This window comes from Musa acuminata, chromosome BXJ3-1 (assembly GCF_036884655.1).
Source record: "Musa acuminata AAA Group cultivar baxijiao chromosome BXJ3-1, Cavendish_Baxijiao_AAA, whole genome shotgun sequence".
NCBI classification, from domain to species: domain Eukaryota; kingdom Viridiplantae; phylum Streptophyta; class Magnoliopsida; order Zingiberales; family Musaceae; genus Musa; species Musa acuminata.
This window is the reverse complement of record NC_088349.1, coordinates 2,603,110-2,627,405: the sequence shown is the minus strand read 5'-3', so window position 1 is coordinate 2,627,405 and position 24,296 is coordinate 2,603,110. Positions and strand designations below refer to the sequence as shown.

Sequence of the window (24,296 nt, the reverse complement as noted above, 5' to 3'; positions counted from 1 at the left end):
AATAGGCTTTAGAAGTGAATGAATTAAAGGCATGATTCTCCTAGTAGATGTATTGATTTATCCAAGTAAGCCATTTGCTGGTTGCTTTTAGTGTAATTTCTTGAGTCATCTGAACTCTTTGGAAAATCCTATTATCTACGTCTCTCTTCTGGCAGATCTAGACGTATCTAGAAGATAAACCATTTGATGTTCTTGTTGCAACATTTATTCACATTTAAGGCCAATATTTTAGGGCACATATGTATTTCATTATTTTGTGATTTGGTCCATGGGATCCATCTTTTATTGGTTGGCCATGTCTACTAAGCGTAAAGGAATTATTTTCTGAAGAAAGTTGTGACAAAAAATGTTGTTGGCTTTTGTCCGTATATCTTTCTACGATATGTTCTTGGTTATGAGTTTTCTTTGTTGGTTTGTATTTAAATCATTGGCAGATTTCAACTTAGATGGCCAAAATCAGAAATTTTCCATGTTAATCTAATTTTAAAATTCACTTGAATTTGATGATGTCTATTTGGTTCCTGAGTTGTGAGTAACCTTCTCTTATTTATTTGCAGAGATGGAAAGCAACGGTGTTCTTTCAGGAAAGACACCTGATTTAGTTCTTTCTTCTTCATATGAGGCTGCTATGAGGGCCCTTTCCTCCCTAATTAGTGGTCGCAAACGTGGAGAACCACCAAAGAAGGATAAGAAGTTGGATTTGATATTTAATTATTTAAAGGTAATCCCATTTGTGATTGCATTTGGTGTTCATTTTTGTATAATTAATTTTTTTTAGAATTATCCAATAGTTGACATTCAATGTTTTATCTTTCTTATGGTTCAAGGACATCTTGCAAGAAAGGATATTGTAGATATAAAGTGAACCTTGACTTATTTATAACAAATTGCCTTAATTTTCAAGTTCATGGAACCTCAATTAAGAACTTGATGTTTTCCTGTCTACAATGTTGAGAAATGATGACACTCCATACAGGCATTGTGATTCAGATATAATGTCTCATGCCAATAATGTGACATTATAGAAATTGACTAAATGCAAGAAGTTATGCCTTAGGTCAGTGATCAAATGTTGTTTGCTCAAGAAAAGAAAATTCTTTATCAATGTGAAACCCAATGTTATGGAGCAATGTGAAACACAATGTTGTGGGATGTAGGTTTTGTGGGGCAATGAAGATTGCCTATTAGAGCTCTCAATAATTTGCATAAGCATTTATATGACAATCTTCTTTGAACTAAATAAAGTTAGGTTGAAAATCATGTATTCCTGCTTGAATTTTGAGGGGGACACATTCTTCTCTTTACTATGATAAGTGAAGAGTTGTCTCTTTTGATAACTGTTTTTCAATCTGATTAAACAATCCACACATTCAGATTGATTTTATCCATCTCTAAATAAAGGCTGTAGGCTGCTAATTGATTGTGGCAGTGATCTTATGAATAACTACGTTTTCCACAGAGAAACATTCACATTAAAGTTAGCTTAGACAACAACATCAATAAATATTTATACTAGTACAAATACTGGCAAACATTCAAATAGCACATGAATAAGCACCGTTCTTAGGAATTACCAAAATTTCCATAAAGAGACATTCATAATGAAGTTAAATTGACTTGGACAAGTTATTCAATAAGATCATCAATAAATTATCTTCAACAGTATGTTACATTTTATAAATTTAAAGATAGGTAATAAGTCCACCAGTTGTTTGAATTGAAAGTATCAAGAGCAATAGATCCAAAGGCTAGTTCTTAAGGAAAGAGGTTTTACCAAGGTTAATAATCAAATCTAAATCAAATATATCAATTCCGATTCATAGTCTTGTAGTTAGAAAAATACTCAAATATCCAAAAATTCCTAAAATAACTAACCAACCATCTAACAATCTAGCTTCTACCAAGTGCTCCCAATTTAGACTGTAATTAAAGAATTTATTGTTTATGATGTGGACAACCTTCACATATATGTCATCAAAGATAATGCACTTGCATTGTTATCTATTTTAACAAAAGGAAACAGGGGTTGCCTAGCTTGGGGTGAGGACAAATACTGCCTTTCTAATTGTAGTACAGCATTTAAATTGGTAGGAAAGATGAGAATATTATTTACGGTTGATTTATGTTAGGATTAGTTATGATTGAAGAACTTAAATATGAGATTTGTAAGTCCATAGGACATTGTTATTTTTCTTTTGTAATCATATAGGGTATTTTAGTTTAATTTCATTCTTTATTAGATCATAACTTGGGCTCTTTTCTTCCTCTCAAAGTAAAGAAAACCCTTGTTAGAGTATCGTGCCCTAAAATATTTATTTGGAGTATTCATCACTTTCAAAAAAACATCAATTTCCACTTTTCAGCATATATGTATGACAAGGTTTCAAGTTCTAGTCTGAGACCTGTATTGGTCCCTAGTAAGATTGATATGGTCTAGTGTATACTGGCATGCCAATACATGTAGACCAGTGTATTAGTTGGCACAGATCAAAGAGAAAGAGAGAGACGATGGGAGGAAGAGTAGGAGAGGAGAGAGGAATGGAGTACGCGGAGAGGAGGAAGTAGAGTAGAAAGGAGGGGAGTAGGAGGAGATGAAGAAGCAGAGGAGAGAGGGGAGGAGTAGGAGAGGAGAGGAAGCAGAATAGGAGATAATGCACAATATAGGAGGAGACGATGACAATGACACAAGGAGGAGAGTAGGAGACACAACAGCTATGTCGGGTGGAAAGCTAAGACCAAAGTGGTATAGGTTTCAGCTAGCAGCTGACTGAAAGAAAGAGAGATACAGGAAAAAGGAGGAAAAGCTACATAGAGAAAGGTTTGCCGATTAAACACTACAGAGCAGTCCTTGAAAATGACTACATACAGAAGGGTCCTTAGTTACTCGGAGACATACAAAAGGATCCTTTTTAGTTACATGATGAGAGTCTTGCTTCTTTTGATGCATCTAAACTAGGTCGGATTGGTCAATACCATGGTTTAACATATTGTTTGGACTGACACATGTGGGCAGTATGTACTGGTTTGGGCCTGAATCAGAACCCGAATTGCCCAATTTTGGACAGTCCATGTGCTGTACAAGATTTACCTTCTGGTAAGCCCCGTGAATGGGTCTGTACTGGACGGTGAGCCCACACTGTGGTCATGAGTCAAAGAGACCCCAACATTTTTTTGACTGCATTAAGAGGGCTGAACAACCCTCTTTTCCATCTCTCATTCTCTCATTTCTTCTCTCCTTGCTCAAGTCTCGCTCTGAATCCTATGGTGATGAGAGTCATGGTTCTGGTGCATATTGTACAGATGCATACTTACCATGGTCCTACTTGTTTGAGTTGTCTCCTACTACACAGGTGGTTTATGATGATTAGTCGAGGATTGGCACCATATTATTGTATCAGTGGTACATTGTTTATCAATAACATATGCCATGGGAATAGTTTCATTTATGAGTTCTATAGAGATATTGTATCAATCAACAGTGTAGTCACATCAAGGAACTAATCCACTCTCGTGGACTCTCGTCAATCATTTTGGTGGTAGGAGCAGGTATATAATCTTATTATACATCAGTGTTCAATTGCCTAGGAGATAGAACTTGTTTTTATACAGTATACACAATGCATTTTCTAAATACAGCATGTGATCTTTTTCTGGTATATGTTTCCATGTAATTTTGTTGTACAGGGGACTGAAAGCACATAAATTTTTATATATTTTGTTTGTATTTATCAAGAAAAGGTGGGAAAGAACCATAAAATAAGTTCTTTAGGGTTTTAGCTGGTTGAAATTGTTCTTTTATCGTGCTGTGCTTTAGCATGGATTGGATCTGTATGGTCCAGCCATGGACTGATACAGGGCTGATCTGTAATGTAGAAGTTTGGTAAATACTGGTTAGTATGCACTGGTTTGATTAGTTTTTTTTGGAACCTACGAGTATATGGCATGCATTTTGAAAAGTTACCTGTTTTCTAATGGTTAATTAAACAACCTTGCAGTAGCTTATTTTATAATTCAAGGTGTTGCATTAATTGGATTTTGATAAATTTACCTATTTTAAATGGTTTGTCTGTAATGGCTTGTTCCATCATATGAGGGGATACCTTTTGGCTTGTTTCATCATACAAGGGGATAGAAGAGCATCAACTAAAGTTTACATTTATTGGCAATCTAACATACAGACATTCCAAGGCAAATTACTTCTTCAGATCTATGTACTATGAATTATTGTTGAGGCTTTTGGGTCATCTACAAAGATGAGTTTTTCCTCTTGTTCCATATTTCATTAATAGTTGTTATTAAGTTTCATTTTTTCTATATTATTTTAGTTATCATGATAAGGCCTAAATTATACCTTAAAATAATTAAACTAATTTTTTCTTTGAGTGTAGTTTAAGTTAGTTTAAAACTTTAAATTATGCGTTCAAAACATAGTATCCGACAAGGTAATCTATTTTATAGGTAATTGATATTGTTTAGATAATTGATATTTTAGTTATCAATTGATTCAATTTTAAGCTTTTTTTATGCCATATCTAGGTCATTTTTCAGAAAATAAATCTCCACTTTTTTTTGTCTATTTAGTTGGTTAGGCTGGTTAAGTTGTAGGACCTAGATTAACATTTTAGCTTCATGCATTTCTTTATAGATGAATAATTGGTTTTCTTGTTGATAAATTTTAATACTCGTGTTGCTAAATTTGTCATTATGATATGCTAGATATGATTGTCCTTTGTTCCAAGGTTCGTTATACTATGGTATACCACCCGGTCTGGACGGTACATACTGGTCCAATAGGAGACCGGTATAGGTGGTACATATCAGTCTGTCGGTATGCCCCACTGTACCATGTGTCGACAAGGTTCGTCGTACTGGGGTGTATCGTTCAATACAAGCAGTATATACCGATCTGATAGGGGATCAATATGGGCAGTACATCAGTATGCCCCATGTATCATGTGTCGGTGTGTTCGGTATGACTTGGTACATACCGTACCGACAACTGGTACGGACTGATAAGGTGAACCATATGTGTCGATATGTTGGTATGTATCATACCGATGGCCGGTTGGTATATTGGTACGGATTGATAAAGCGAACCATGCTTTGTTCCTTCATATCTTTTAAATTCGTCTTTCATGTTTTCTTTTGCTTTTCCTTGCAAATATTCACTTTGTTTTTCTAACAGATAATAGGTGTGGAGAAAAGCTTACCCGAACTTAAGATTATCCACATAGGAGGAACTAAAGGAAAGGTAATGCTTTTGCCCCTTAATTCTTGTTCTTTGTATCCTATCTTTTATTTTAATTCTTTATATATCATCATTGTTTCTACTTTCTACCATGTACTTTAACTTGACAAATTCACTTAAACACAAGCTTTGGATGACAACTTGATGCTTCTCGCCACTGTCCACTGAATTATTTTGTTTTTTTTTTGTATCTTGTGGTGTTGGAGGAACACAGTGGTATGAGACACTGAGTTTCTGGTCATATATAGGTCCATGTGCAGTTTCTTCAATATATGTCTGTTTGGGAATCAATTACATTATCATGCTATGTCAGAAGGATTGGGTTGTAATCCTTGTACTTTCAATGTCTCATCTTGCTAATCTGTAGATGATGCACTCATCTTCCAAGGGTCCAAAGAGGAATCTGACATGACTAGGCTATTTGAAACTTGATATGGTTGGAATTCTACCTACTAATCCAAGGACATGTAGTAAATATGTGGTAGTTGATAAGACTTGTATGTGCAGCTTATGCACTATGGATGGATACCTGAACCCATGATCCATACCATCTTCAATAGCCTAACTTGATAAATATTGGGACTTAGCAACATCAGCAATCACTGTCTTAGAGGAAAAGATTTGGCAGTATGTTTGTGCAGGTTACTGCAGTATTTTTAAAAAGGTAAGAGTTATTTGTTGGAATTTCCAAAGGGCAACATTTATATGTACTATTTAGTATTTAGTCTGTACTTTTTTTCTTTTGTTTTGTTAGTCCTATTTGTTGTGTATTTGTACCAGGGTTTGAAGTTTTGGTTCAAGACCTGTGTCAGTTTTTAGCCAGATGAGTATGGGTTTGGTTCATGCTGGTGTACTGACACAGGGTATTCCGACATACTGATTGGTATAGACCAAATAGAAAGAGGGAAAGAAGAGGAGAGATGGAGAGGGAGGAGAGGAGGAACGAGGAAGTGGAAGAGGAAGAGAATGCAGAGGAGGCTGTGAGGAGAAGTGACTGAGTAATACTGGAGAGTAACCAATGATGGCGATGTGGGCAGCAGTGAGGCAGCTGAGCTATAGTGGTGAGGCATCAGGGAGAAGAGATGAGACAGATAGTAGAGCAGAGAGAGGAAAAAATGGAATGCTGCCATCAAAAGACTATAAAAAATTTAAAAAAGGGATATGGGCAACAAGTGGTGTGATTACTGCCTGGCACCCCATGGGTTTAATCACTAAAACCAGGCGGTAAGCTTGGTTTGGTAGGGTTACCAGTCAGGCAGTCAGTAACCCCTGCTTCAGACCGGACCGAGCGATTTTGCTTGGTCTGCATCCTGCTTTCTGGTTGGACTGAAATAGTGGTCGCTGTAGACTGGTCCGATCAGTTTTTAAATCACTGATTTGTGCAAAAAGAATCATATTCAAATTTTCATATCTTTATCTTTAAAAATGATTGACTCCTGGACTAAAGGTCAAGTGTAATCCCTTCAACCATTGATTTGACCTACAGAAACCTTTTTGCAGGTCTTCGTAAACCATTCGAGCTAAATCATGCAGTTTAGATACTTAAAATTAAGAATTGCAATTTCGCAATACACAGGTATGTGCTGGTTTCTAGCTGGACCAGTACATACCATACCGGTAATGGTGTACCGACATAGTATATCGGTATGTACAAAGTGGAAGGAAGAAGAGGAGGCTGTGGAGGAAGAGGAAGGAAGAAGAGGCAGTGGTGGAGGAAAAGGAGGAAGGAGGAAGAGGAAGACCCTAAAGAGGAGACAGTGGAGGAAGAGGAAGCAAGAAGAGGAGGAAGAAGAAGAAGAAAAGGAGACTGTGGAGGAGGAAGGAGGGAGAGGAAGGAAGAAGAGGAGACAGTGGAGGAAGATGAGGAGAATAGGAGGAAGCATTTTCAAGGATGATGGTGCATGATAGTCATCAAAGCAATGAGCGACAATGTTTCGTGTGTATATGGAGAAAAGGGGTCGCGTTCTCCACACGTACAAAGAAGAGGGCTTGCAAACATAAACCCTAATTTACCCTATTAAAGTTTTTTTTTAAGTTGGTCAGACCAGGCAACCTGAAATGGATGTGGTCCACGTCTCGGTTCGGGTTGGATTGGTAAACATTAGAGGGTACAAGCCAAATTGGATGAAATTGATTTTCTTGCTTTAAATGTCATAAACCATTTTGGAATAACTACTGTGCGAAACTTTTTCCTTTTCCACCTTTGCCTTGGAGAAATCATTTGCCTTCTCTTGCAGAATCACTATTGGGAATGGAATAGATGATTATTTTTAGCATAATACCTAGCTAGATAGCGGCCAACACCATCATCCAAGAATTCAACAATCTATGTTAGTGTTGTGCAGGATGAATATGGATATCCATGAGGTATTTTATCATGGCTTTCTCTTTGGGGTCTTTAATCTAATATCATAGCTAATGTCATTGATTAATCTAATGAGCTGCTACTTCTCTCTTCTAGAGTTGGTAGGTTATATCCTTCTTTGATTATTTAGTTAGATTGGTTTCATACACTGTCAACTCAATGTGCTCTTTCCATCTCTTCGTACTATCACCTTTATGAAGTTCGATAGATGTGATGGATTTATCAGAGATTTATCTTTCTCCTCAATACAAATTTTTATGCAGTTGGTATTTCGAAACAAAATGTACTTCACACAGGTCCTTGTTAAAAGAAATTGAAGATCAGAAGCATACTGTTCAACACGTAGTGATTTAAAAAGCGCTAGGCACCAAGGTCCAAAAACGCCCGAGGCGCTAGGCGCTCGCTCGAGCGAAGCGAGACACTAAAATATAAAAATATATAATATAATTAATAAATATAATAATTTAAATAAAAAATGCTATTAAATTAAGAAAATCAGGTACAAAATTATAATAAATAAATATCTCAAATAGTATATTTTTTATTTTTTAAATAAAAAATAAACTATTAAATAAATAAAAATTAATAGTATTAAAATTAAAATAATATATTATTAATCTAATAAATAAAAATACTATTATTAGTATACAGTTAGCAATATACTGTTAATATACTGTTAATAGTATAGTGAGAAGAGTGTGAGAAGATCGAGGCTGCTGAGGCAACGACAGCGGGAGTGGCGAGCGACAGCAGCGATTGTGGCAGTGGTGAGCAGTCAGCAAGCAACGATTGTGGCAACGACGAGCGGCGATGACAGCGGGAGTGGCGAGCGATAGCAAGAGTGGGAGCGGGAGCTGCGAGCGGCAACAGCAGCGGCGAGCAGCGATTGTGGTAGCGGCGAGTAGCGACAATAGCGATAGTGGCAGCGACAGCAGAGAAAAAATCTCAACGGCAAAATCGTGAGTGTTATGGTTGGGGAAGTCGGGGAAATCATGAGAGGGAGCCTGATATCGATGATTTACTTGAGTCGATTAAACTAACTAAAGCATCGGAGACCAACCAGACTTAAAAATCTGGTTCGGTCGCTTGGTTTAACCCAAGCACTTGCCCGAAGCGTCTGGTGCCTGGGCTCGGGCGAGCGCCTCTTTGAAGCGGGACGCCCGGACATGAAGCGAGGCACTCGGGCCTCGCCTCGCCTCGCCCGAGCGCCTATTGAAATCACTGTCAACACGTGATGATCCCATCGGGAGTTTTGATTGTATTTTGTTCTCATCTTTTGGTCATGCTACTCGGGTGTATATGCATGATTGTGTTTAGGGTATTTCTTTAATTTTAGCTAGTTTCCTGTCCATTGCCTTTGGAAAAGTATACAAGAAAAACTTTTAATAGAGATGTGAGATGCAATTAGCATAATTCACTGGTAATGTCATGATGCTTGATTTATATGACTATGCTATGATGCACAATACAAATGACATCAAACACAATATTACAAATTTTATATCTATTTTGTTCATCAACAAAAGATCAACATGTAAATTTTAGATGATCTTGGAAAATATGAACTCTCACAAGAATTAACCTTAATCAATCTCCATGCATCAAGAACAAAATAGATTTCTCAGTGGGTTTACAATACTGTATGGTACGTACCGATCTGCCAGTAGATCGGCACGTGGACCGCCCACTACCGGGTGGTATCCGGCATCTGGCCCCATATCGGGTGATACGGGATCGTACCGGGTGGTAACGATAGAAATTGACCATTACTGAGTGGCAACAGTACTCTAACAGTCAATTTGATCGTTGGAGTCCTCAAGGGTTTTTAAACCTTTTCCTCCCCCCTATTTCAATCAATTTCATTCTCATACTCTCTTAAACTCCTTCAAACTCATTTTTTTTCACATTCTCTCTTATTCTCATATTTTTCATTCTCCTAAACTCAACAAAGCAACGATTTGTAGATTGAACTAAATTTAGGAAGCTAATTTGGGAGGATTAAGAGGAAGAACGATCTGGAATGAACCGAAATTGCAAACCTTGCACAAGGCTACTCCTCAAAGCCCAAAAAAGATACGTGGCATTATTTTTACCTAATTTATATTAGTTTTGCTAAAACTATACTAAATGTATATTTATTTCTAACTTAATTATCCTATCCTAACTTTTTTTTTCTTTCTATTTTTAGATATTTTATGTCTATTTTAGGTGTACCTCTTGGTATGTCGTACCGTACCATACCGAGCAAAGCTCGCTACATCAGTATGGTACGAGATTAAGAACCTTATTTCTTACTATATTTAAGAATTAAATATTTGGTATGTTAGTTGAATATCACAAGATATATTCTACTAGCTACTAGCTGGCATGGTTATAAAGCCAAATAGGTTCAGGCCTTTTCAAAGAAGTTATTTGTATGAGTTTATCAATGCGACAATTGAACCTGTGTCCTCTGAAATATATTGTCTCTTTCTATTGGCACAAGGGCAGAGAACTGACAATTTATTTTGTAAGTAAAATTAAGTAGAAAAGAGATAAGAAAGGGTAGAGGAACATAAAGTGAAAGAAAGGTGATAAAAGTTTCTTGCTCACAAAGAGAATTCCAACAAAAAAAAAATCTCATAGTTTTATTACTTTCAATAAGTAAACCACTTGATGGTACTGGTAGTTCGGCATTTTTTATGGTTCTCTATTAACACCATGAAAGAGCCTCCAAGTCAAATCTTTCCAAATCAGGATGAGGAGACTATCCTAAATTGATCAACATTTCCTCAAAATTTTGCCTTTCTTGCCCCTTGCTTAAGACAAAAGCCTCGAAGATGTATAGAATAAAGAGAGGATTGAACCTTCTCAATCTGATTTTGCAAGGGGGTACTGGGCAAGTATTTAGTTAATGAATTCAATGATTCATCTGTCATTAAACTTATGTCATCTAGCTTTTTATAAGATGCACCTCTCAAGCATAGTTCACAAGATCAATATGTGATTGGCAATAGCTAGGAATCGGCAGAATTTCGTTGGTGATTTTTTTAAAAGAAAAATAAAATCAAAATTAAACTATAGTAAATAAAAATATTTTATGCTTAGAGTTCATCATCTTTTTTCATGAGATCTAATATAGTCTTACGTTGGTTGTCAATGATCCAACACAACCCTTCACCTTTTTTAATATGTAATAGTAGTAGTTGTTGTTGTAGAGTTCTATATCTTTATATTGCAAAAGATATCTTCATCTAAAACTATATGACAAAAGATAAAATATTGTACGTAAAATAACAATGATAAATAATGGAGAACAATTCCTTATTTATAAATAAATAATAAATATACTGTACAGATATATCACTAGAGTAAATATTTATTTTAGTTTAAAAACTAATGAAAAGCCATATTATGGCTCTAATGCTCTACTAATTACCATGAAATGAAATGTTGGGTTAATACAAGAAGATATATAAAAAGATACTTGTGATTTATTCTAAATCCTGTGATATTTTCTTTCTTTGTGATAGAATTCCTATTCCGCAAGTGATTAATAATCCTTATCTTGCCTCTCTGTTGTTCTTTCTTTTTATTGCATATGACGGTGGATATTGCGAGTTTGCAATAGTAGTTGTAGACAACATATATTATGTTTGCAAGAAAATGAAATAGCATCTCTTTTTTTTGTTTCAGAATCATAATAATTATAACTTGTCTTTTGTTTATCTTCTCCCATCTCTTCCCCTTGTGTTCCTCTCTGCACCTCTTTTTTCTTTTAGGCTATCAATCTGAATCTGCTAAATTAGTCAAAGTTGGCTAATGGCTTAATGCCAGTTGACTTTGATTGATTCTGGACATTTTCCAATGACATCTTACCAAAGGCCAATTAATTGACTGAAATCAGATTGGCTGGTGAACTTTATTTACTCTTTTAACACTAGCCACAAACTGTTTTGAGTTTTGGAATACTCAAGCATCTAAAACACAACTAATAAAAGGAACTAAGATTCAGAACTGGTCTATATCAAATCAAACAATTCTTCTTGTGAATGAGAAGGCGAAAGGAGGAAGAGGAGATAGGGGGGGACACATACTACGAGGACGCAGTGATGCATACTGAAGGAGGCTGCGGCAATACGAGGAGGTGGCAGTAATGTGGGGAAGGGGAACCAGATTCAAAGGTTGTGCAGAGGCAGAGGAGGTGACTACGGCAAAAGCATAGATGAATGAGAAAGAGAAGTGAATCTCCAAAGAGGGGCTGTTGAGGAGTTGCTAACTTTGTTGACCGAAGGAAAGGGGACTGTTGATAGCTTCCTCGAAGATCCCATATTAAAATAGTCTAAAAAAGTTCAAAATAGTTCCAATACCAGTAATAGATGGTAAGCTTACTGTTTGGTGCAGTTAGGTACCAAATACCAATTACCTTCTTTGATGGTAACTTGGTAACGTAACCTTATCGAATGATGCGCTTGGTATGAAACCAGACTTGGCATATCTTCCTTTTCATTATCTTTTTTCCAGTGATATTAGGTGGGATATATTTCAGAAACCATTCAGCATTTTGGCACGACACCAATCAGGTGACTTATCAAAACTAGTACCAGATTGGCGTATGTAATTATGGTTGAACAGAAACCTATTTAGTTTATGTGTCATCTTTCACTCTGTGCTGTCAATAACAAATATTAAATGATCAAGTTGTTTTCCTTTTGAGTTATTTGATATTTTATTTTGTTACTATTGGTCTGTATACAACAAGGATGTTTCTTTCAATTCTAAGTAACTTGTGAGCATTCTATACATTAATGGTTTATCTTGAGGTAATCTGTTTTCATGCCTTTATTCACAATTGACTGTTTGATTTTATTTTCCTATTACCCAAGAGCTTACAGGTTGCAGATTATCTTCTATTATTTTATATTTATGTCTTGATCATAATTCTGTTCTGTAACAAAATTAAACGAGATGCCCATGGTGCTCTTTTTTTATGGGATGAAAATTTCAGGGTTCAACATGCACATTTTGTGAAGCCATTTTACGTGAATGTGGTTTCCAAACGGGACTATTCACATCTCCTCATCTAATGGATGTCAGAGAAAGATTTCGAATTAATGGGTAAGTTTTAACATAAGTATGCTTCTTTTTGATTGACCATGTTTATAATAAGGTCTATCATATCACTCGGTATGGGTGGTACGTATCAGTCCAATAGGAGATCGGTATAAGTGGTGTATTGGTACGCCCTCCATGTATCATGTGTTGGTACGCTCAATATAGCTTGTTATAGCTCGGTACATATTGTACCAGTAGCTGATCGGTATATCGGTATGAACCGGTAAGACAAACCACGATTTATAATGTTATAAAACTTTTTGTCATAATTTCTTAATATTATTAGCAGTGTTCTTGTTACTTTTGGGCACTAGCTTTCTATTTCATAATCATACATGATATCCTTATGCCTTTAATGTCGGCGTTCTCCACAAAGATTGTTCTTCTTAATTGACAATTCAATCTCCTAATGTAAAATTTGGATTATACAGAATTCTTCTTGTTTCAGTTTTCTTTGATTTTAAACACCAGAATATTGAATCTCATGGTGCTTGATGAAAGAAGATCACTGAATGTTTTGTATTAGTAATTTCACCCTTAGATGTTTTAGATTTCTGTTCTATTTGATGCTTATCAATTAATATAATTTTGCAGGTTAGATATCTCCGAAGATAAGTTTTTGTATTACTTTTGGGATTGTTGGAACCTATTGAAGGTGTGTTTATGTATTATTCATTTTTCCATTATGTACCCAACCTTGATAGAATTTAGAAGGAACAAGCTATTCACCTTAACAATAATCTTGATACTAGTAAAAGTTCATGGAATCCTGAAGAGATATATGTGATAGTGGAATGAAAACTTACTCTAGATGATTAAACAAGGAGAATGGCCAATTTTTGTTTATATGAGCTTTAGCCTTTAGGTAAACTTTGTCATATTTGATGATGTTGATCTTCCATTTCAGTGCCCCTTTGTTAATTTTTGGATTGATACTTTGGTCTAGAATTTACTTATTCAGTTAGAGATTCTACTTATGAATATACTCTTAATAGAAAATTTTGTACATATTATAATTGCACATGATGTCGGGTCTAAAGGTTGAAGTATCATTCTGAAGTTTTTCTATGAAACTGTTACAATGCCAACCCCATCTAAACTGGATGAGTTCTGGTGAAAAATCATCCCTTCTTACAGTTTGAGACATCTTTATTCAGCATTACACAATGTAATCCAGTATCGTACAGCTTGTGGGTGATTGTAACCCACCTAGTTACCAACCAGTAAAAATAGTGAAAAATAATATCCAACCAATGGTGGATCATATCCAGTACATGATCTTTTGGGTTAGCAAATATCAGTTGGAGTCTGCACCAACTGGTATCTAAAACCAAACTTGATTTAGATTGGTATTCTCTTATTGCATGGTTATCCAAAATCAAATTTGATTTAAGATGTGAGATCTCAATCATTCAATCTAACATGTATGAAGAAAATTTTGTATTATTATATGCTATTTTGATATCGCATTTACAAATACAACAATTTGATTATGCTTTAGATTAATTTTCTAAATAAAAAATTCATAGTATTTCTTCATAAATTTGTTCCTATAGGTCTTAATAATCACCAATCAAAGACCTTAATGTATCTCAAAGTAATGACAAATCCAATGGATGCAGACAAGGTGTAAATATGGGGGTGTTCCAGGAGTATATAAGTTTTTAATTTTGGAAAAAATATATCTTTTACTCTATCTTTTAATCACACAGGTCCTTTCTTTTAAAGCTATTGGAGATTCTAGATATACTTCAACAACCCCCCAGAGGTGTGTCATCTGTAACATAGGAGAATGTCTCTACTGATGTAAGTATTGGCAATAGGGTGCAGAAGGTAAAGGTTTACCATTCCTCAACCAACCCCTCATCCTAGCTCACCAACTTGTCTCTACCTCATTCCTCAATTGAAAAAAAGGTATTTTTCACTGTGCTTGCTTTGTCCAGGCTATGGGAATCGATAATCTGTTTAATTGTACAGAGAGACAGAGAGTGTGTGGAAGAAGAGGGAGGTGGAAGAGAAGGGAGAGTGTGAGAGGAAGAGGTGGGAGAGAAAGGAACATGGAGAAAAGGCTTGCTTGATTGCACTACCACCTGGATTGCTGCCCACCACTTCCATGCTGTTTGTGATGCTTAGCTTCTTTAGCTCTTCCTGGTCAAAGAGGGAGAGGGAGAGAGAAATGGGTCGAGGAAGAGGAGAAAAGGCAATGATTGAGACATGTTAAATAGTCAGGAGAGGGGTTAGGGAGAAATTGCTATGGGGTTTGGTTGAGACAAGTGTTAGATCCTATTAGAATTACTTTATTTTGCATTTAGGTTGGTGAAGTTCCATATTGAACTATCTGAACTTATAGCATATGGGTTTTCCTGGATGCCAAGCCCATAAAAAAATTTCCCTGATTTGGCTAGGTTCAATTTGGGCTTAATTTGCCATTTCTAACTGATGTTATCAAGATTAATCCACTTGACGTACCTACATTCTTAGCGTGGTTGATCACATTGATATACACATTCATGATAATAATATGAAGAGGGGGAATAGAAGAAAATCCTGCATATCTTATCCCTCTCATAGATCTAAATCAATTTTTGCAGCTGCTCGTACATATGGTCACATCCTTGATGAAGGACACACATTTGTCTACTGGATATATTGATCTTTAAAACCTCTAGAATGAGGATTTACAAGATGAAATCCTCCAAGATCTTAATAAGGGCTTTCTTAAAATTAAGTTTTAATTCAACCTTCCAATTTTACTTTCCTTTACAGCTATGAATGCGTTATGTGTGCTCATGAAGCCATCAACTTCTGAGAATAAGTGTAAGTGTAAATGGTATCTATATCTATGGTTACAAAATCCTTATTTAACGTTTTGCTGAAGAGTTTATGTGGTAATTCATATTACAGTGATCATTTAACTGGGAATCTTACTTGTGTAATCTTCCTTGGGATTAGTAGGAGTGCATGGTTTAAAAAACTGCCGTACAACATTCAAACAGAGAATCAATCAATGTTTGCTATCAATATATTTATATAACTACATTTTAAATTTAGGAACCTTTTAACCCTCTGTTGATAATATGGAGACCACATAAAATGAGGTGCGAAAAATGCTTATTAAGGGTAATTCTTTTTGCAGGAGAGTGTGGATGAGGATTTGCCGATGCCTCCATTATTTCAGTTCCTAACTGTGTTGGCATTTAAGATATTTGTATCTGAAAAGGTCAGAATTGCCAATGTTCTTCTGAGACTAGATGGTAATATGCATGACATAAAGCATTGTATGGACAACGAAGAAATATATGTTTGTTTATTTTGTTCAGTTGGTCATCTAGAAAATTTGAAGTAACATTTCTGTTGCAATAAAAATTCAAATACCTATCTATTGTTAATTTGAATGTCAGGACTTATGACCGGTGGATATTCTAGTATTAGCATTGTTACTACTTTTACTGTAGAGCTCTGGAATTGTTTGCAACAATTTACCTACTAACTCATAATCCAAACTTAGATGAGATGATATTCTAGTATTTTCTATAAAATTCTAAGATGAGTGCACTGGGACCTGGGCTTTGATCCAAGCCTGGAGAACACCTAGCTTTGTGAATCTCATCCAAGGTAACAGGACTGGTAATGTAGTTCAAGCCATGTATACCTTTTCTCATTAGTATAACAAGGATTTGATCATAAGTTTCTAATACTGAGTGTAGACATTCAGAATATCCTTATTATTACTAAAAGAGTTGTGGTCATCATCCCTAATACAAGTAACAAATTTCAAGTGGCTGATCTAACAAAGCTTATTTGTTTGTTATGAAGGCTCTGTACCTAAAATGTTTTTGGGTCATAATTACTAAACATTCCTGCTTTATATGATTGACACGTATGTATTCAATATTGAATTAAGTGGAGTGACTCACATAAAAGTAGATTGCATGTTTTAATCACTTAGCTGACGACCTGTTTGATTGTAGGTTGATGTTGCAATTATTGAAGTAGGTCTTGGGGGAAGATTTGACTCAACAAATGTGGTATTTATCGAACTTGTGTTATTTAATGTTGGTTACAACCATATCTCTTGTATATTCATATTGCCATATTATCTTTTTTTCTAATCATGAATTGGTCGAATAAGCATGACTTATCTAATTATTTTTTCCCCAACGTGTCCGAGACACCTGAATTGGGAAAACCTGACTTGCAAGACGAGATTCCGAACACTCCCATGCTGGATGAACTAAACAACACATTTTGAACCCCTCTCGTGAGAGTCTCGAAGCACGCCTTCAGGGGGAGACAAATGATAGAGAATCTACCGTTAGTCAACATGTGGTTGCCATGTGAGATCCAAATCACCTTTCACCCATCTACCCACGTGGATGAAGATTCAAAGCAGAAAAACACAAGCTTCCTTGTTATTCATTATGACAAGGAAGACAATCACAAGCTTCCTTATCTTTTTTTTATGATAAGGAAGACAATCCCAAGCTTCTTTCTCATCCTATAAGGTATAAAGACATATTTCAAAGAGGGGGAAAGCTTTTATTTTTTCAAATTACTCAAATCCATATTTGGGGACTTAGAATTACTAACTTGAGCATTGAAGGGACCGAGTCGGGAAACTTCTCTCGACTTTGGCCTTCATGTAGGTGGCACCTTAGGAGCATAACATTTTCATCTCGGAGATACTTCGAATAATCCTACGTACACGGGTCTGAACCACGTCAGGTAGACTAGGATATCAACGATATTTTCCCCTCATATTTTGGTGTCAGAAGAAGGCCCGAACCTATGTATGCAGGATTATTTGAAGTGTCTTTGAGGTGGAGATGTCATGCTCCTAAGGTGTCACCTGCACGAAGATTGATTTAGAGAGAGGTTTCCTGACCCGGTCTCTTCGACGCTCAAGTCATGCTCCTTGGTTCGGAATATGCTTTTATATCTTAAAGGGTGAGAAAGAAGTTTGTGATTGTCTTTATTGTCATAATGAATGAGAAAAAAGTTTGTGTTTTCCTGCTTTAAATCTTCGTCCACGTAGGTAGATGGGTGGAGGGTGATTTGGATTTCATATGGCAACCACATACCGGTTGACGGTAGATTACCTATCAATATGAAACTTGTAAACATTTGTTAATTGACTAGAATCCGTTAGTAGGCACACTAGTTAGTGAGAATTAAGGTAGGAATTCTTGAAATTAATTAAAGTATATGTATTCCTACTTTGCTATGGATAACATCATCACACTTATTAGTGTTATTCACTTGAGAAGCTTGTCCATGATCAAACATTGTGCATCCCAACGCATACAGGTTGACAAGAACCACTTATAAATTTCAGTTTGGGATTTCAGCAACGAAATATTCTTTCTATGATATTTTTTATCTTGGAATATTTTATTCTCTCTGTAGATTATTGATTCTTTCAGTAAAATTTTAGGTAAAGGAGCCTGTTGTTTGTGGAATAACTTCGCTTGGAATGGATCACATGGAGATTTTAGGTACATGCTTTCTTTTGAGAGAGAGAATTTATGCTATGAGATTGTGTCCACTTATCTTGATTGAGCAAAAACCTTCACCTTTATATTTTTATGTTGTGCAAATAAAAAGTGTATTTTTGCATCACAAGGTTTACATCTTCTTAATCTGTCACCTTGTTGAACTGTCTAGCATTTTGTTTAAAGAAGGTACTATATATTTTTCATAGACATGCGTCGATTTTCTGACTCTGCATAGTATCAGATGTCTTTTATCAAAATCACTTGAGTTTGGATGTCATAAATCAGTTTTCTATCTTTTGGAGGCAAGCAAGCTAGCCATCAAATATGAAGGGTATTATAACTGATAAATAGCTAGCAACAAGTTGAACTTGTTAGTCATTATCAACATGAACTAAAGATTCTGGATTAAGCAGTAGGTCAGTTACTTTCTGTTAAGCTGTATATGTGGATCACAAACAGAAGTATTGTCAAATAATATCAAATAACATTCGAATAATCTAAGTTTGCTGATTCACCTTAAAGTAAAATGTGTATTTTGCATGATTATGGGTTGATAACTTCACAAGATACATAATTTTTTTAATATCACTTATAGAATATCTAAATTGACATCGAAACCAGCTATTCTTGTGATCAGGTTGTCACATCATGCCAGAAAGGTAGAGGTGTGCATCATGCTAAGCTATGCCAGTGATGCTGAAACCTGGCTGTATCATGTTTTGGCCTATGCTAGTTGGTATGGGCCCGTGCAATGCTAGAAAAGTATTGCAATTCCTTCATTTGGAATTTCAATCCTTGTGTTAGAGAGTTGCTGGCATCCTGTAATAAAAAAAACATGATATGTAATGTGAACACATTTTCCTGCCCATATGACATATCATGAACTCTAATGTTTGTTTTCTGTTCCTTAACCACCTACATTCGCTAGTTGCTTCTTTTACTGCTTTGTTTCCTCCCCCCTCTTTTTTCCCCTTCCTTTGGCTTCTATTGCCCCTTTCTTATCACTATTTATGTATCACTCCTTTCTTAATTACTTTTCTCATATATCTTTCATGGTAGTGTCCTATTGGCTATACCTAAAGCCTAATGAACTCTTAAATCCAATTGCTTGCAATCTTCATCCTCTTTGTTATCTATTTTTACTCAAAATTTTGAACTTTATGAGATTTCAAATTTTTATAAATTAATGTATTCCTTGGGATAATGTCTTTTATCATGTAAACAAAATTTTATCATCTGAAGTCAGTAATCTCTTATAACCCTCTAAAAAATTAAACCACAGAAAATATGCATTTATGCTCTTTCCAAGGGTCAATATAAATTGTTGATCCATCATGTGTTGCTAGTCTATCTCATGCTAAAATAGATGTCGACACCCTTCAGGGTATATGGAGCAAGACTGACATATTGACTCAATCAATAAGCCTAACCAAGCATGCTTTGCTGAGATATCTAAGCATGTGGATTGATTGGCTGGATCGATTTATAGGGTAATTGAATCCTGCTATTTTATGATCATACAAGTGGATCAATCAAGTCATTTATAGATTGATTGACCCATCTATATGGAAAGACTTGTATTCATGTGGATTCTGATTATTACTCTTATATATATTATTTTATATTATATACTAAGAGTCATAGACACATAGATATATTCAAGAAAGGTTCTCAGAGGAGTCCAAAGAGACCATTGTGCATGCATCAAAGAATTTGACAAAGGTGGAGGACAATGGAAGACATGCAATAGTGGTCTTGCTCAGAGACTGCATCAAAAATATTGCAGCAGATTTGTGAGATATTGTTGAGAGTGAGCATGTAACCACAATGCATATACTTTAATATTTTATATTAATTTATATCCTTTATGTCGCATTTTTTCTTTTGTGATCAGTTTTCCACATAAATCTGCTACTATTCTGGTACATACATGTTTTTTGTTTGCATTCCTGTCCAGTTAAGATTTTCTAAAGCTTCAGTGGAGTATGTTGATTCATACAACCTCCAACTTAAAACCTTATGATTTTCTTTCAGACTTCAAACTACTTTGTAGTTGCTTGGAGAAAGGGTATATGTACATATGACTATCCGTTAAATAGTTCCACAAGAATATTGATTCATACAAGCTCTTTGTTCGCATTCCACTCCAATTAAGATTTACTAAAACTCAGTAGAGTATGTTGAATTATAGAACCATGTACTACAAACCTCCCATGATTTTCTTTTAGACTTCAAAGTTCAAACTTCAAACTACTTCGTAGTTGCTTGGAGAAGGGACATGTGTGCATATTACTTCCTTTAAACAGTTCCACAAAAATATGTGTGATATTTAGTATCTTTGGTTTTGACAATACAATTAGCAAATGTTTTAAATTTCGTGGTATGAGCATGTTAGCATGAATGGGGACTCAAATATTGAACCATATCACTGTACTAGTTGGTATTTAATTGTATGGGACTTACGCAATACATTGACTATACTGAAGTAATATCAACATATTGCATATTTCTGATATATCTTAATATCAACATATTGCATATTTCTGATAGTCCTTCTTAGATGCAGTATCATGGTATATTATATCAACACATTGTATCAAGCTGAACAAGAGTCCAACATGTTGTATAGACGACTGTTTAAATCCTTAGGTACGATTGGTATCCAATATGGATCAGCACAATATCCATTGACTTGGTCTTTCCACCTAGACAAACTAATATTAACAGAATTTCTACAATTTAAATCCTCACATTGATGCTTAGATCCATGACTTTGTGAAATTTTCGTGCTGAGGATTATCATATTGATTGATAAATATTGTATTCATGAGGTATTTATTAGCAAATGGGTTCAAATGATGGTCCAATCCATTTTAAGAAAGCTATCAGACTACTCTATATTAAACAATGCAGCATCAATGCCAATTGCTCTTCCCAAAAAATATTTGTGGCAATAATCTTGATGCCATGGACCTATTAATTCACAATTAAATTGTTACATACTAGGTGATATGTGTGATACCTGCATGATTTGAACAATACTAGTAAGGGTCTCATGCCATTATGTGTGTGCCACTGTGCATGTCTTGGCAATGTCATTGGCTTGTATTAGTTTGTGAGTCCAATTTCGTATTATGCCAACTGGGGCATAGTGGTGAACCAATGGATCAATAGGATACTAGTACATGAAACAAAGACCCCTGATAAATGAAACTGCCTTTTTACCACATAGTTTACCATGAGTACTAATAATTGTGCATTTTGTGTTACTGGGACCATTCATGAGATAGGAGTTTGTTGTTTGCCTAGTTGGCATGTCAATGCCCTGCTGGCTTGCCCATGTGCTAGCTAGCATAGCCATACATTGTCACATCTGGCATGCATCAGTCGAGTATATTCCTACTCATGCCACTTGACATACCAGTCCTTATTGGGATCATTATTTGGTACAGTGCTTCATTCCCATGGTTTGTTTTGCTTTATATATATGTATATATGTGCTTGTATAGGTTTTATTAATATTTGTTTAAGTGTATATGAATATATATTTTGGTGGGAAGAGAGGAAAAGGAGGTTAAATGATACCCCATCGGAAAAGGTGGAAGATGCTTTCTTCACCTTTCAAACTCGGGTTCTCCCATCTGCGAACCAACTAACCAAGATGATTATTACACAAAACCAAACTGAGTAGCACAATTCTTCCTTTGATTTTCTCAAGGGAAATGGATAAAACTGGAATGATCCATAAACACGCCAAATCAGCTAATGGGGACAAATCACTGGGGACCTCTCTCCTGAATCAATAATTTGGTTCATGCATTGTTTTATCATATATTGTTTAATTATTAAAGCAATTGCAAGTTGCTGGTTTACACCTGCTATGCGTTTGTGTTATCTATGCAACATACTAGAGAGTAGATAAATGATGCTTCTGTGCTGATTTACTTAACAAATTATTAAAAAAATTGACAGCAAAATGTTTATGCAGGAGATACCATTGGACAAATTGCTTCAGCAAAGGCTGGGATTTTCAAGGTATCAATTTGTCATTTTACCAGCTGAATTGGGGAGAAGCTGGTATCTCAAAATAGACACTGTATTTCATTGTTTTTGTATTGATTATCCAATTATGCAGTCATTTTATGAAGAGTTTTCTGAAAAATGTTTTCCCCATGAAGCCGCATGTTCCTGCATTCACAGTACCCCAACTTCCAGAGGCAAAGCTTGCTCTTGAGGAGAGGGCATCCGAGTTAATGGTAATCTCAATTCATGCAAAACATTATTCAGTTGCAAGATTATTTTCCATGATAAAATCTTAAAAAGATTATGAATTGATCATATGAAGTTCATGACACCAAGTTCTAAGTTATAATTTTTGCAATGAACCTTGATACCTTATTATGTTTGGGTTTATTTGTGAATTCTACCATCTTCCTATTTAGTTCTTGTCATTATCAAGATCAAATAAAACTGATCTCACCTTTCTTGCCAAATACAGATTCCTTTGACATTTGCTCCCCCACTTGATCCATCAGTGATGAATGGATTAACGCTTGGATTAGCTGGAGATCACCAGCTCATAAATGCTGGTCTTGCTGTTGCTCTTTGCACAAGTTGGCTTCAGAGAACCGGGCATGCAGAACTCACTCCTAATGTGAGCCATTTAAAAGACCTGATTGTTTGTTAGTTTTCATATTCTATAATAAAAAATGATGCTCCATCATATTTTAGTAATGTGGGAATTGCCAAGTACACTAAGATGCTAATTTAGTATTGCATTCAATTATGAAAGGTCAAGTGCTTCTGGTTAAAGTTGATTCTAGAGAAAATTGAAAGGCTCTTATGAGGAAATATAAAGCTTAGAAGAAATGAAGTTGCTAGTACAACTAGTCATGATGACCCAATTATTTGAGGTCGGGGCAATAAGATATCTTTGGTTATGTCAATGCATTGAAGTCTCTCTTATTGTTTCTTGTAAAGTCTTCTTAGGTCTTCCATGATCTCTCCTTACACCACTAATCCTAATTGACTAGCATCATCTAATCATTACATTTGTAGGTTTCCTTTGAACATGTTTAGACCATGTTAAATGATTTTCATTTTATCTTCAATTGAAGCTATATCTAATTGTTTGTCATGCAGATGAAAGCATTTCTAATTGTATCTTTTTTTAGCAACTTTGCATATTTACCTAGACACTGTCATCTCAACTAACTTTTTATACATGTTAATAGACTGCTCAACACTTCCTATCCACTTTCGCCATCCAATTTTTACTCTATAAATAATGTGTCCTCATCAATGCCAAGTTCTTACTGATAATAGATCCAAGGTATCCAACACTTTTGCTTGTAGAATCAACTCCATCTGTCTTAACTATAATCTCACATTCTTTCTTGGTTGTTGAGACTTGAGAATACATTAATGTACTTGGTCTTGGTCCGACTCAATGTTTATAAGCTTGGGCATACTACCCAATATCCCCAGTTCGATTCAAGACAGGCTATACTGAGTGGAAGATTCATCATTTTGTGTATAGATCAAAATATGATCAGTACATACATAAAAATGCCATTTTATGTGTACCGATCAGTAGTCAGTACACATACAAACTACGTAGTGATCCTACTGCCTGCTCTCAGATCTGTGCCCAACTTTAATCCTATCACATCTACTTTCCTCTCCCCTCTTTCACTCATTCTGTCCCATTCTTGCTTAATATCTCTCAAATTTACTTCTCAAACTCCCAATTTTCCTCGAATCTTTGCAAATCAAGGGCTAAACTAAAAACAGAGGGGTATTTATCTTTAAATAAGGGTAAACCCGAGACAAAGTTAGCTCATTTAGGATAGTTTTCTTTGTTGAAGTTTTGTTCTTTGTTTAGTTTTTCTTAAGTTCTATGTTCTTTCGACTCATTCCAAACCTGGTCTATAAAGACAACTTGGATCTAATTCAATCGAAGCCAGAGAAGCTCGGACTTGATCAAGATCGCTTCAAATCTGCTTGCGAATCCAGCCTAGATAGTGTGGATATGAGCTAGATAACGAAACAGAGGAGGCTGGGTAGTTCCATTTGATCAAGAGTTCTATAACAA

General features: G+C 35.5%; 1 protein-coding gene across 1 annotated transcript in view; it reads left to right on the top strand.

Moving 5' to 3' along the window:
* The window catches only part of LOC135583044 (folylpolyglutamate synthase-like), a 32,659-nt gene that overhangs the window by 2,451 nt on the left and 5,912 nt on the right, over positions 1 to 24,296 (top strand). Inside the window, exons 2-11 of the mRNA XM_065137241.1 lie at positions 558 to 721; positions 5,186 to 5,251; positions 12,601 to 12,710; positions 13,302 to 13,362; positions 15,844 to 15,927; positions 16,679 to 16,735; positions 18,142 to 18,202; positions 22,191 to 22,237; positions 22,381 to 22,458; positions 22,701 to 22,856. Coding sequence (XP_064993313.1) covers positions 558 to 721; positions 5,186 to 5,251; positions 12,601 to 12,710; positions 13,302 to 13,362; positions 15,844 to 15,927; positions 16,679 to 16,735; positions 18,142 to 18,202; positions 22,191 to 22,237; positions 22,381 to 22,458; positions 22,701 to 22,856 — 884 coding nt within the window. The remainder of the gene's footprint in view (positions 1 to 557; positions 722 to 5,185; positions 5,252 to 12,600; positions 12,711 to 13,301; positions 13,363 to 15,843; positions 15,928 to 16,678; positions 16,736 to 18,141; positions 18,203 to 22,190; positions 22,238 to 22,380; positions 22,459 to 22,700; positions 22,857 to 24,296) is intronic.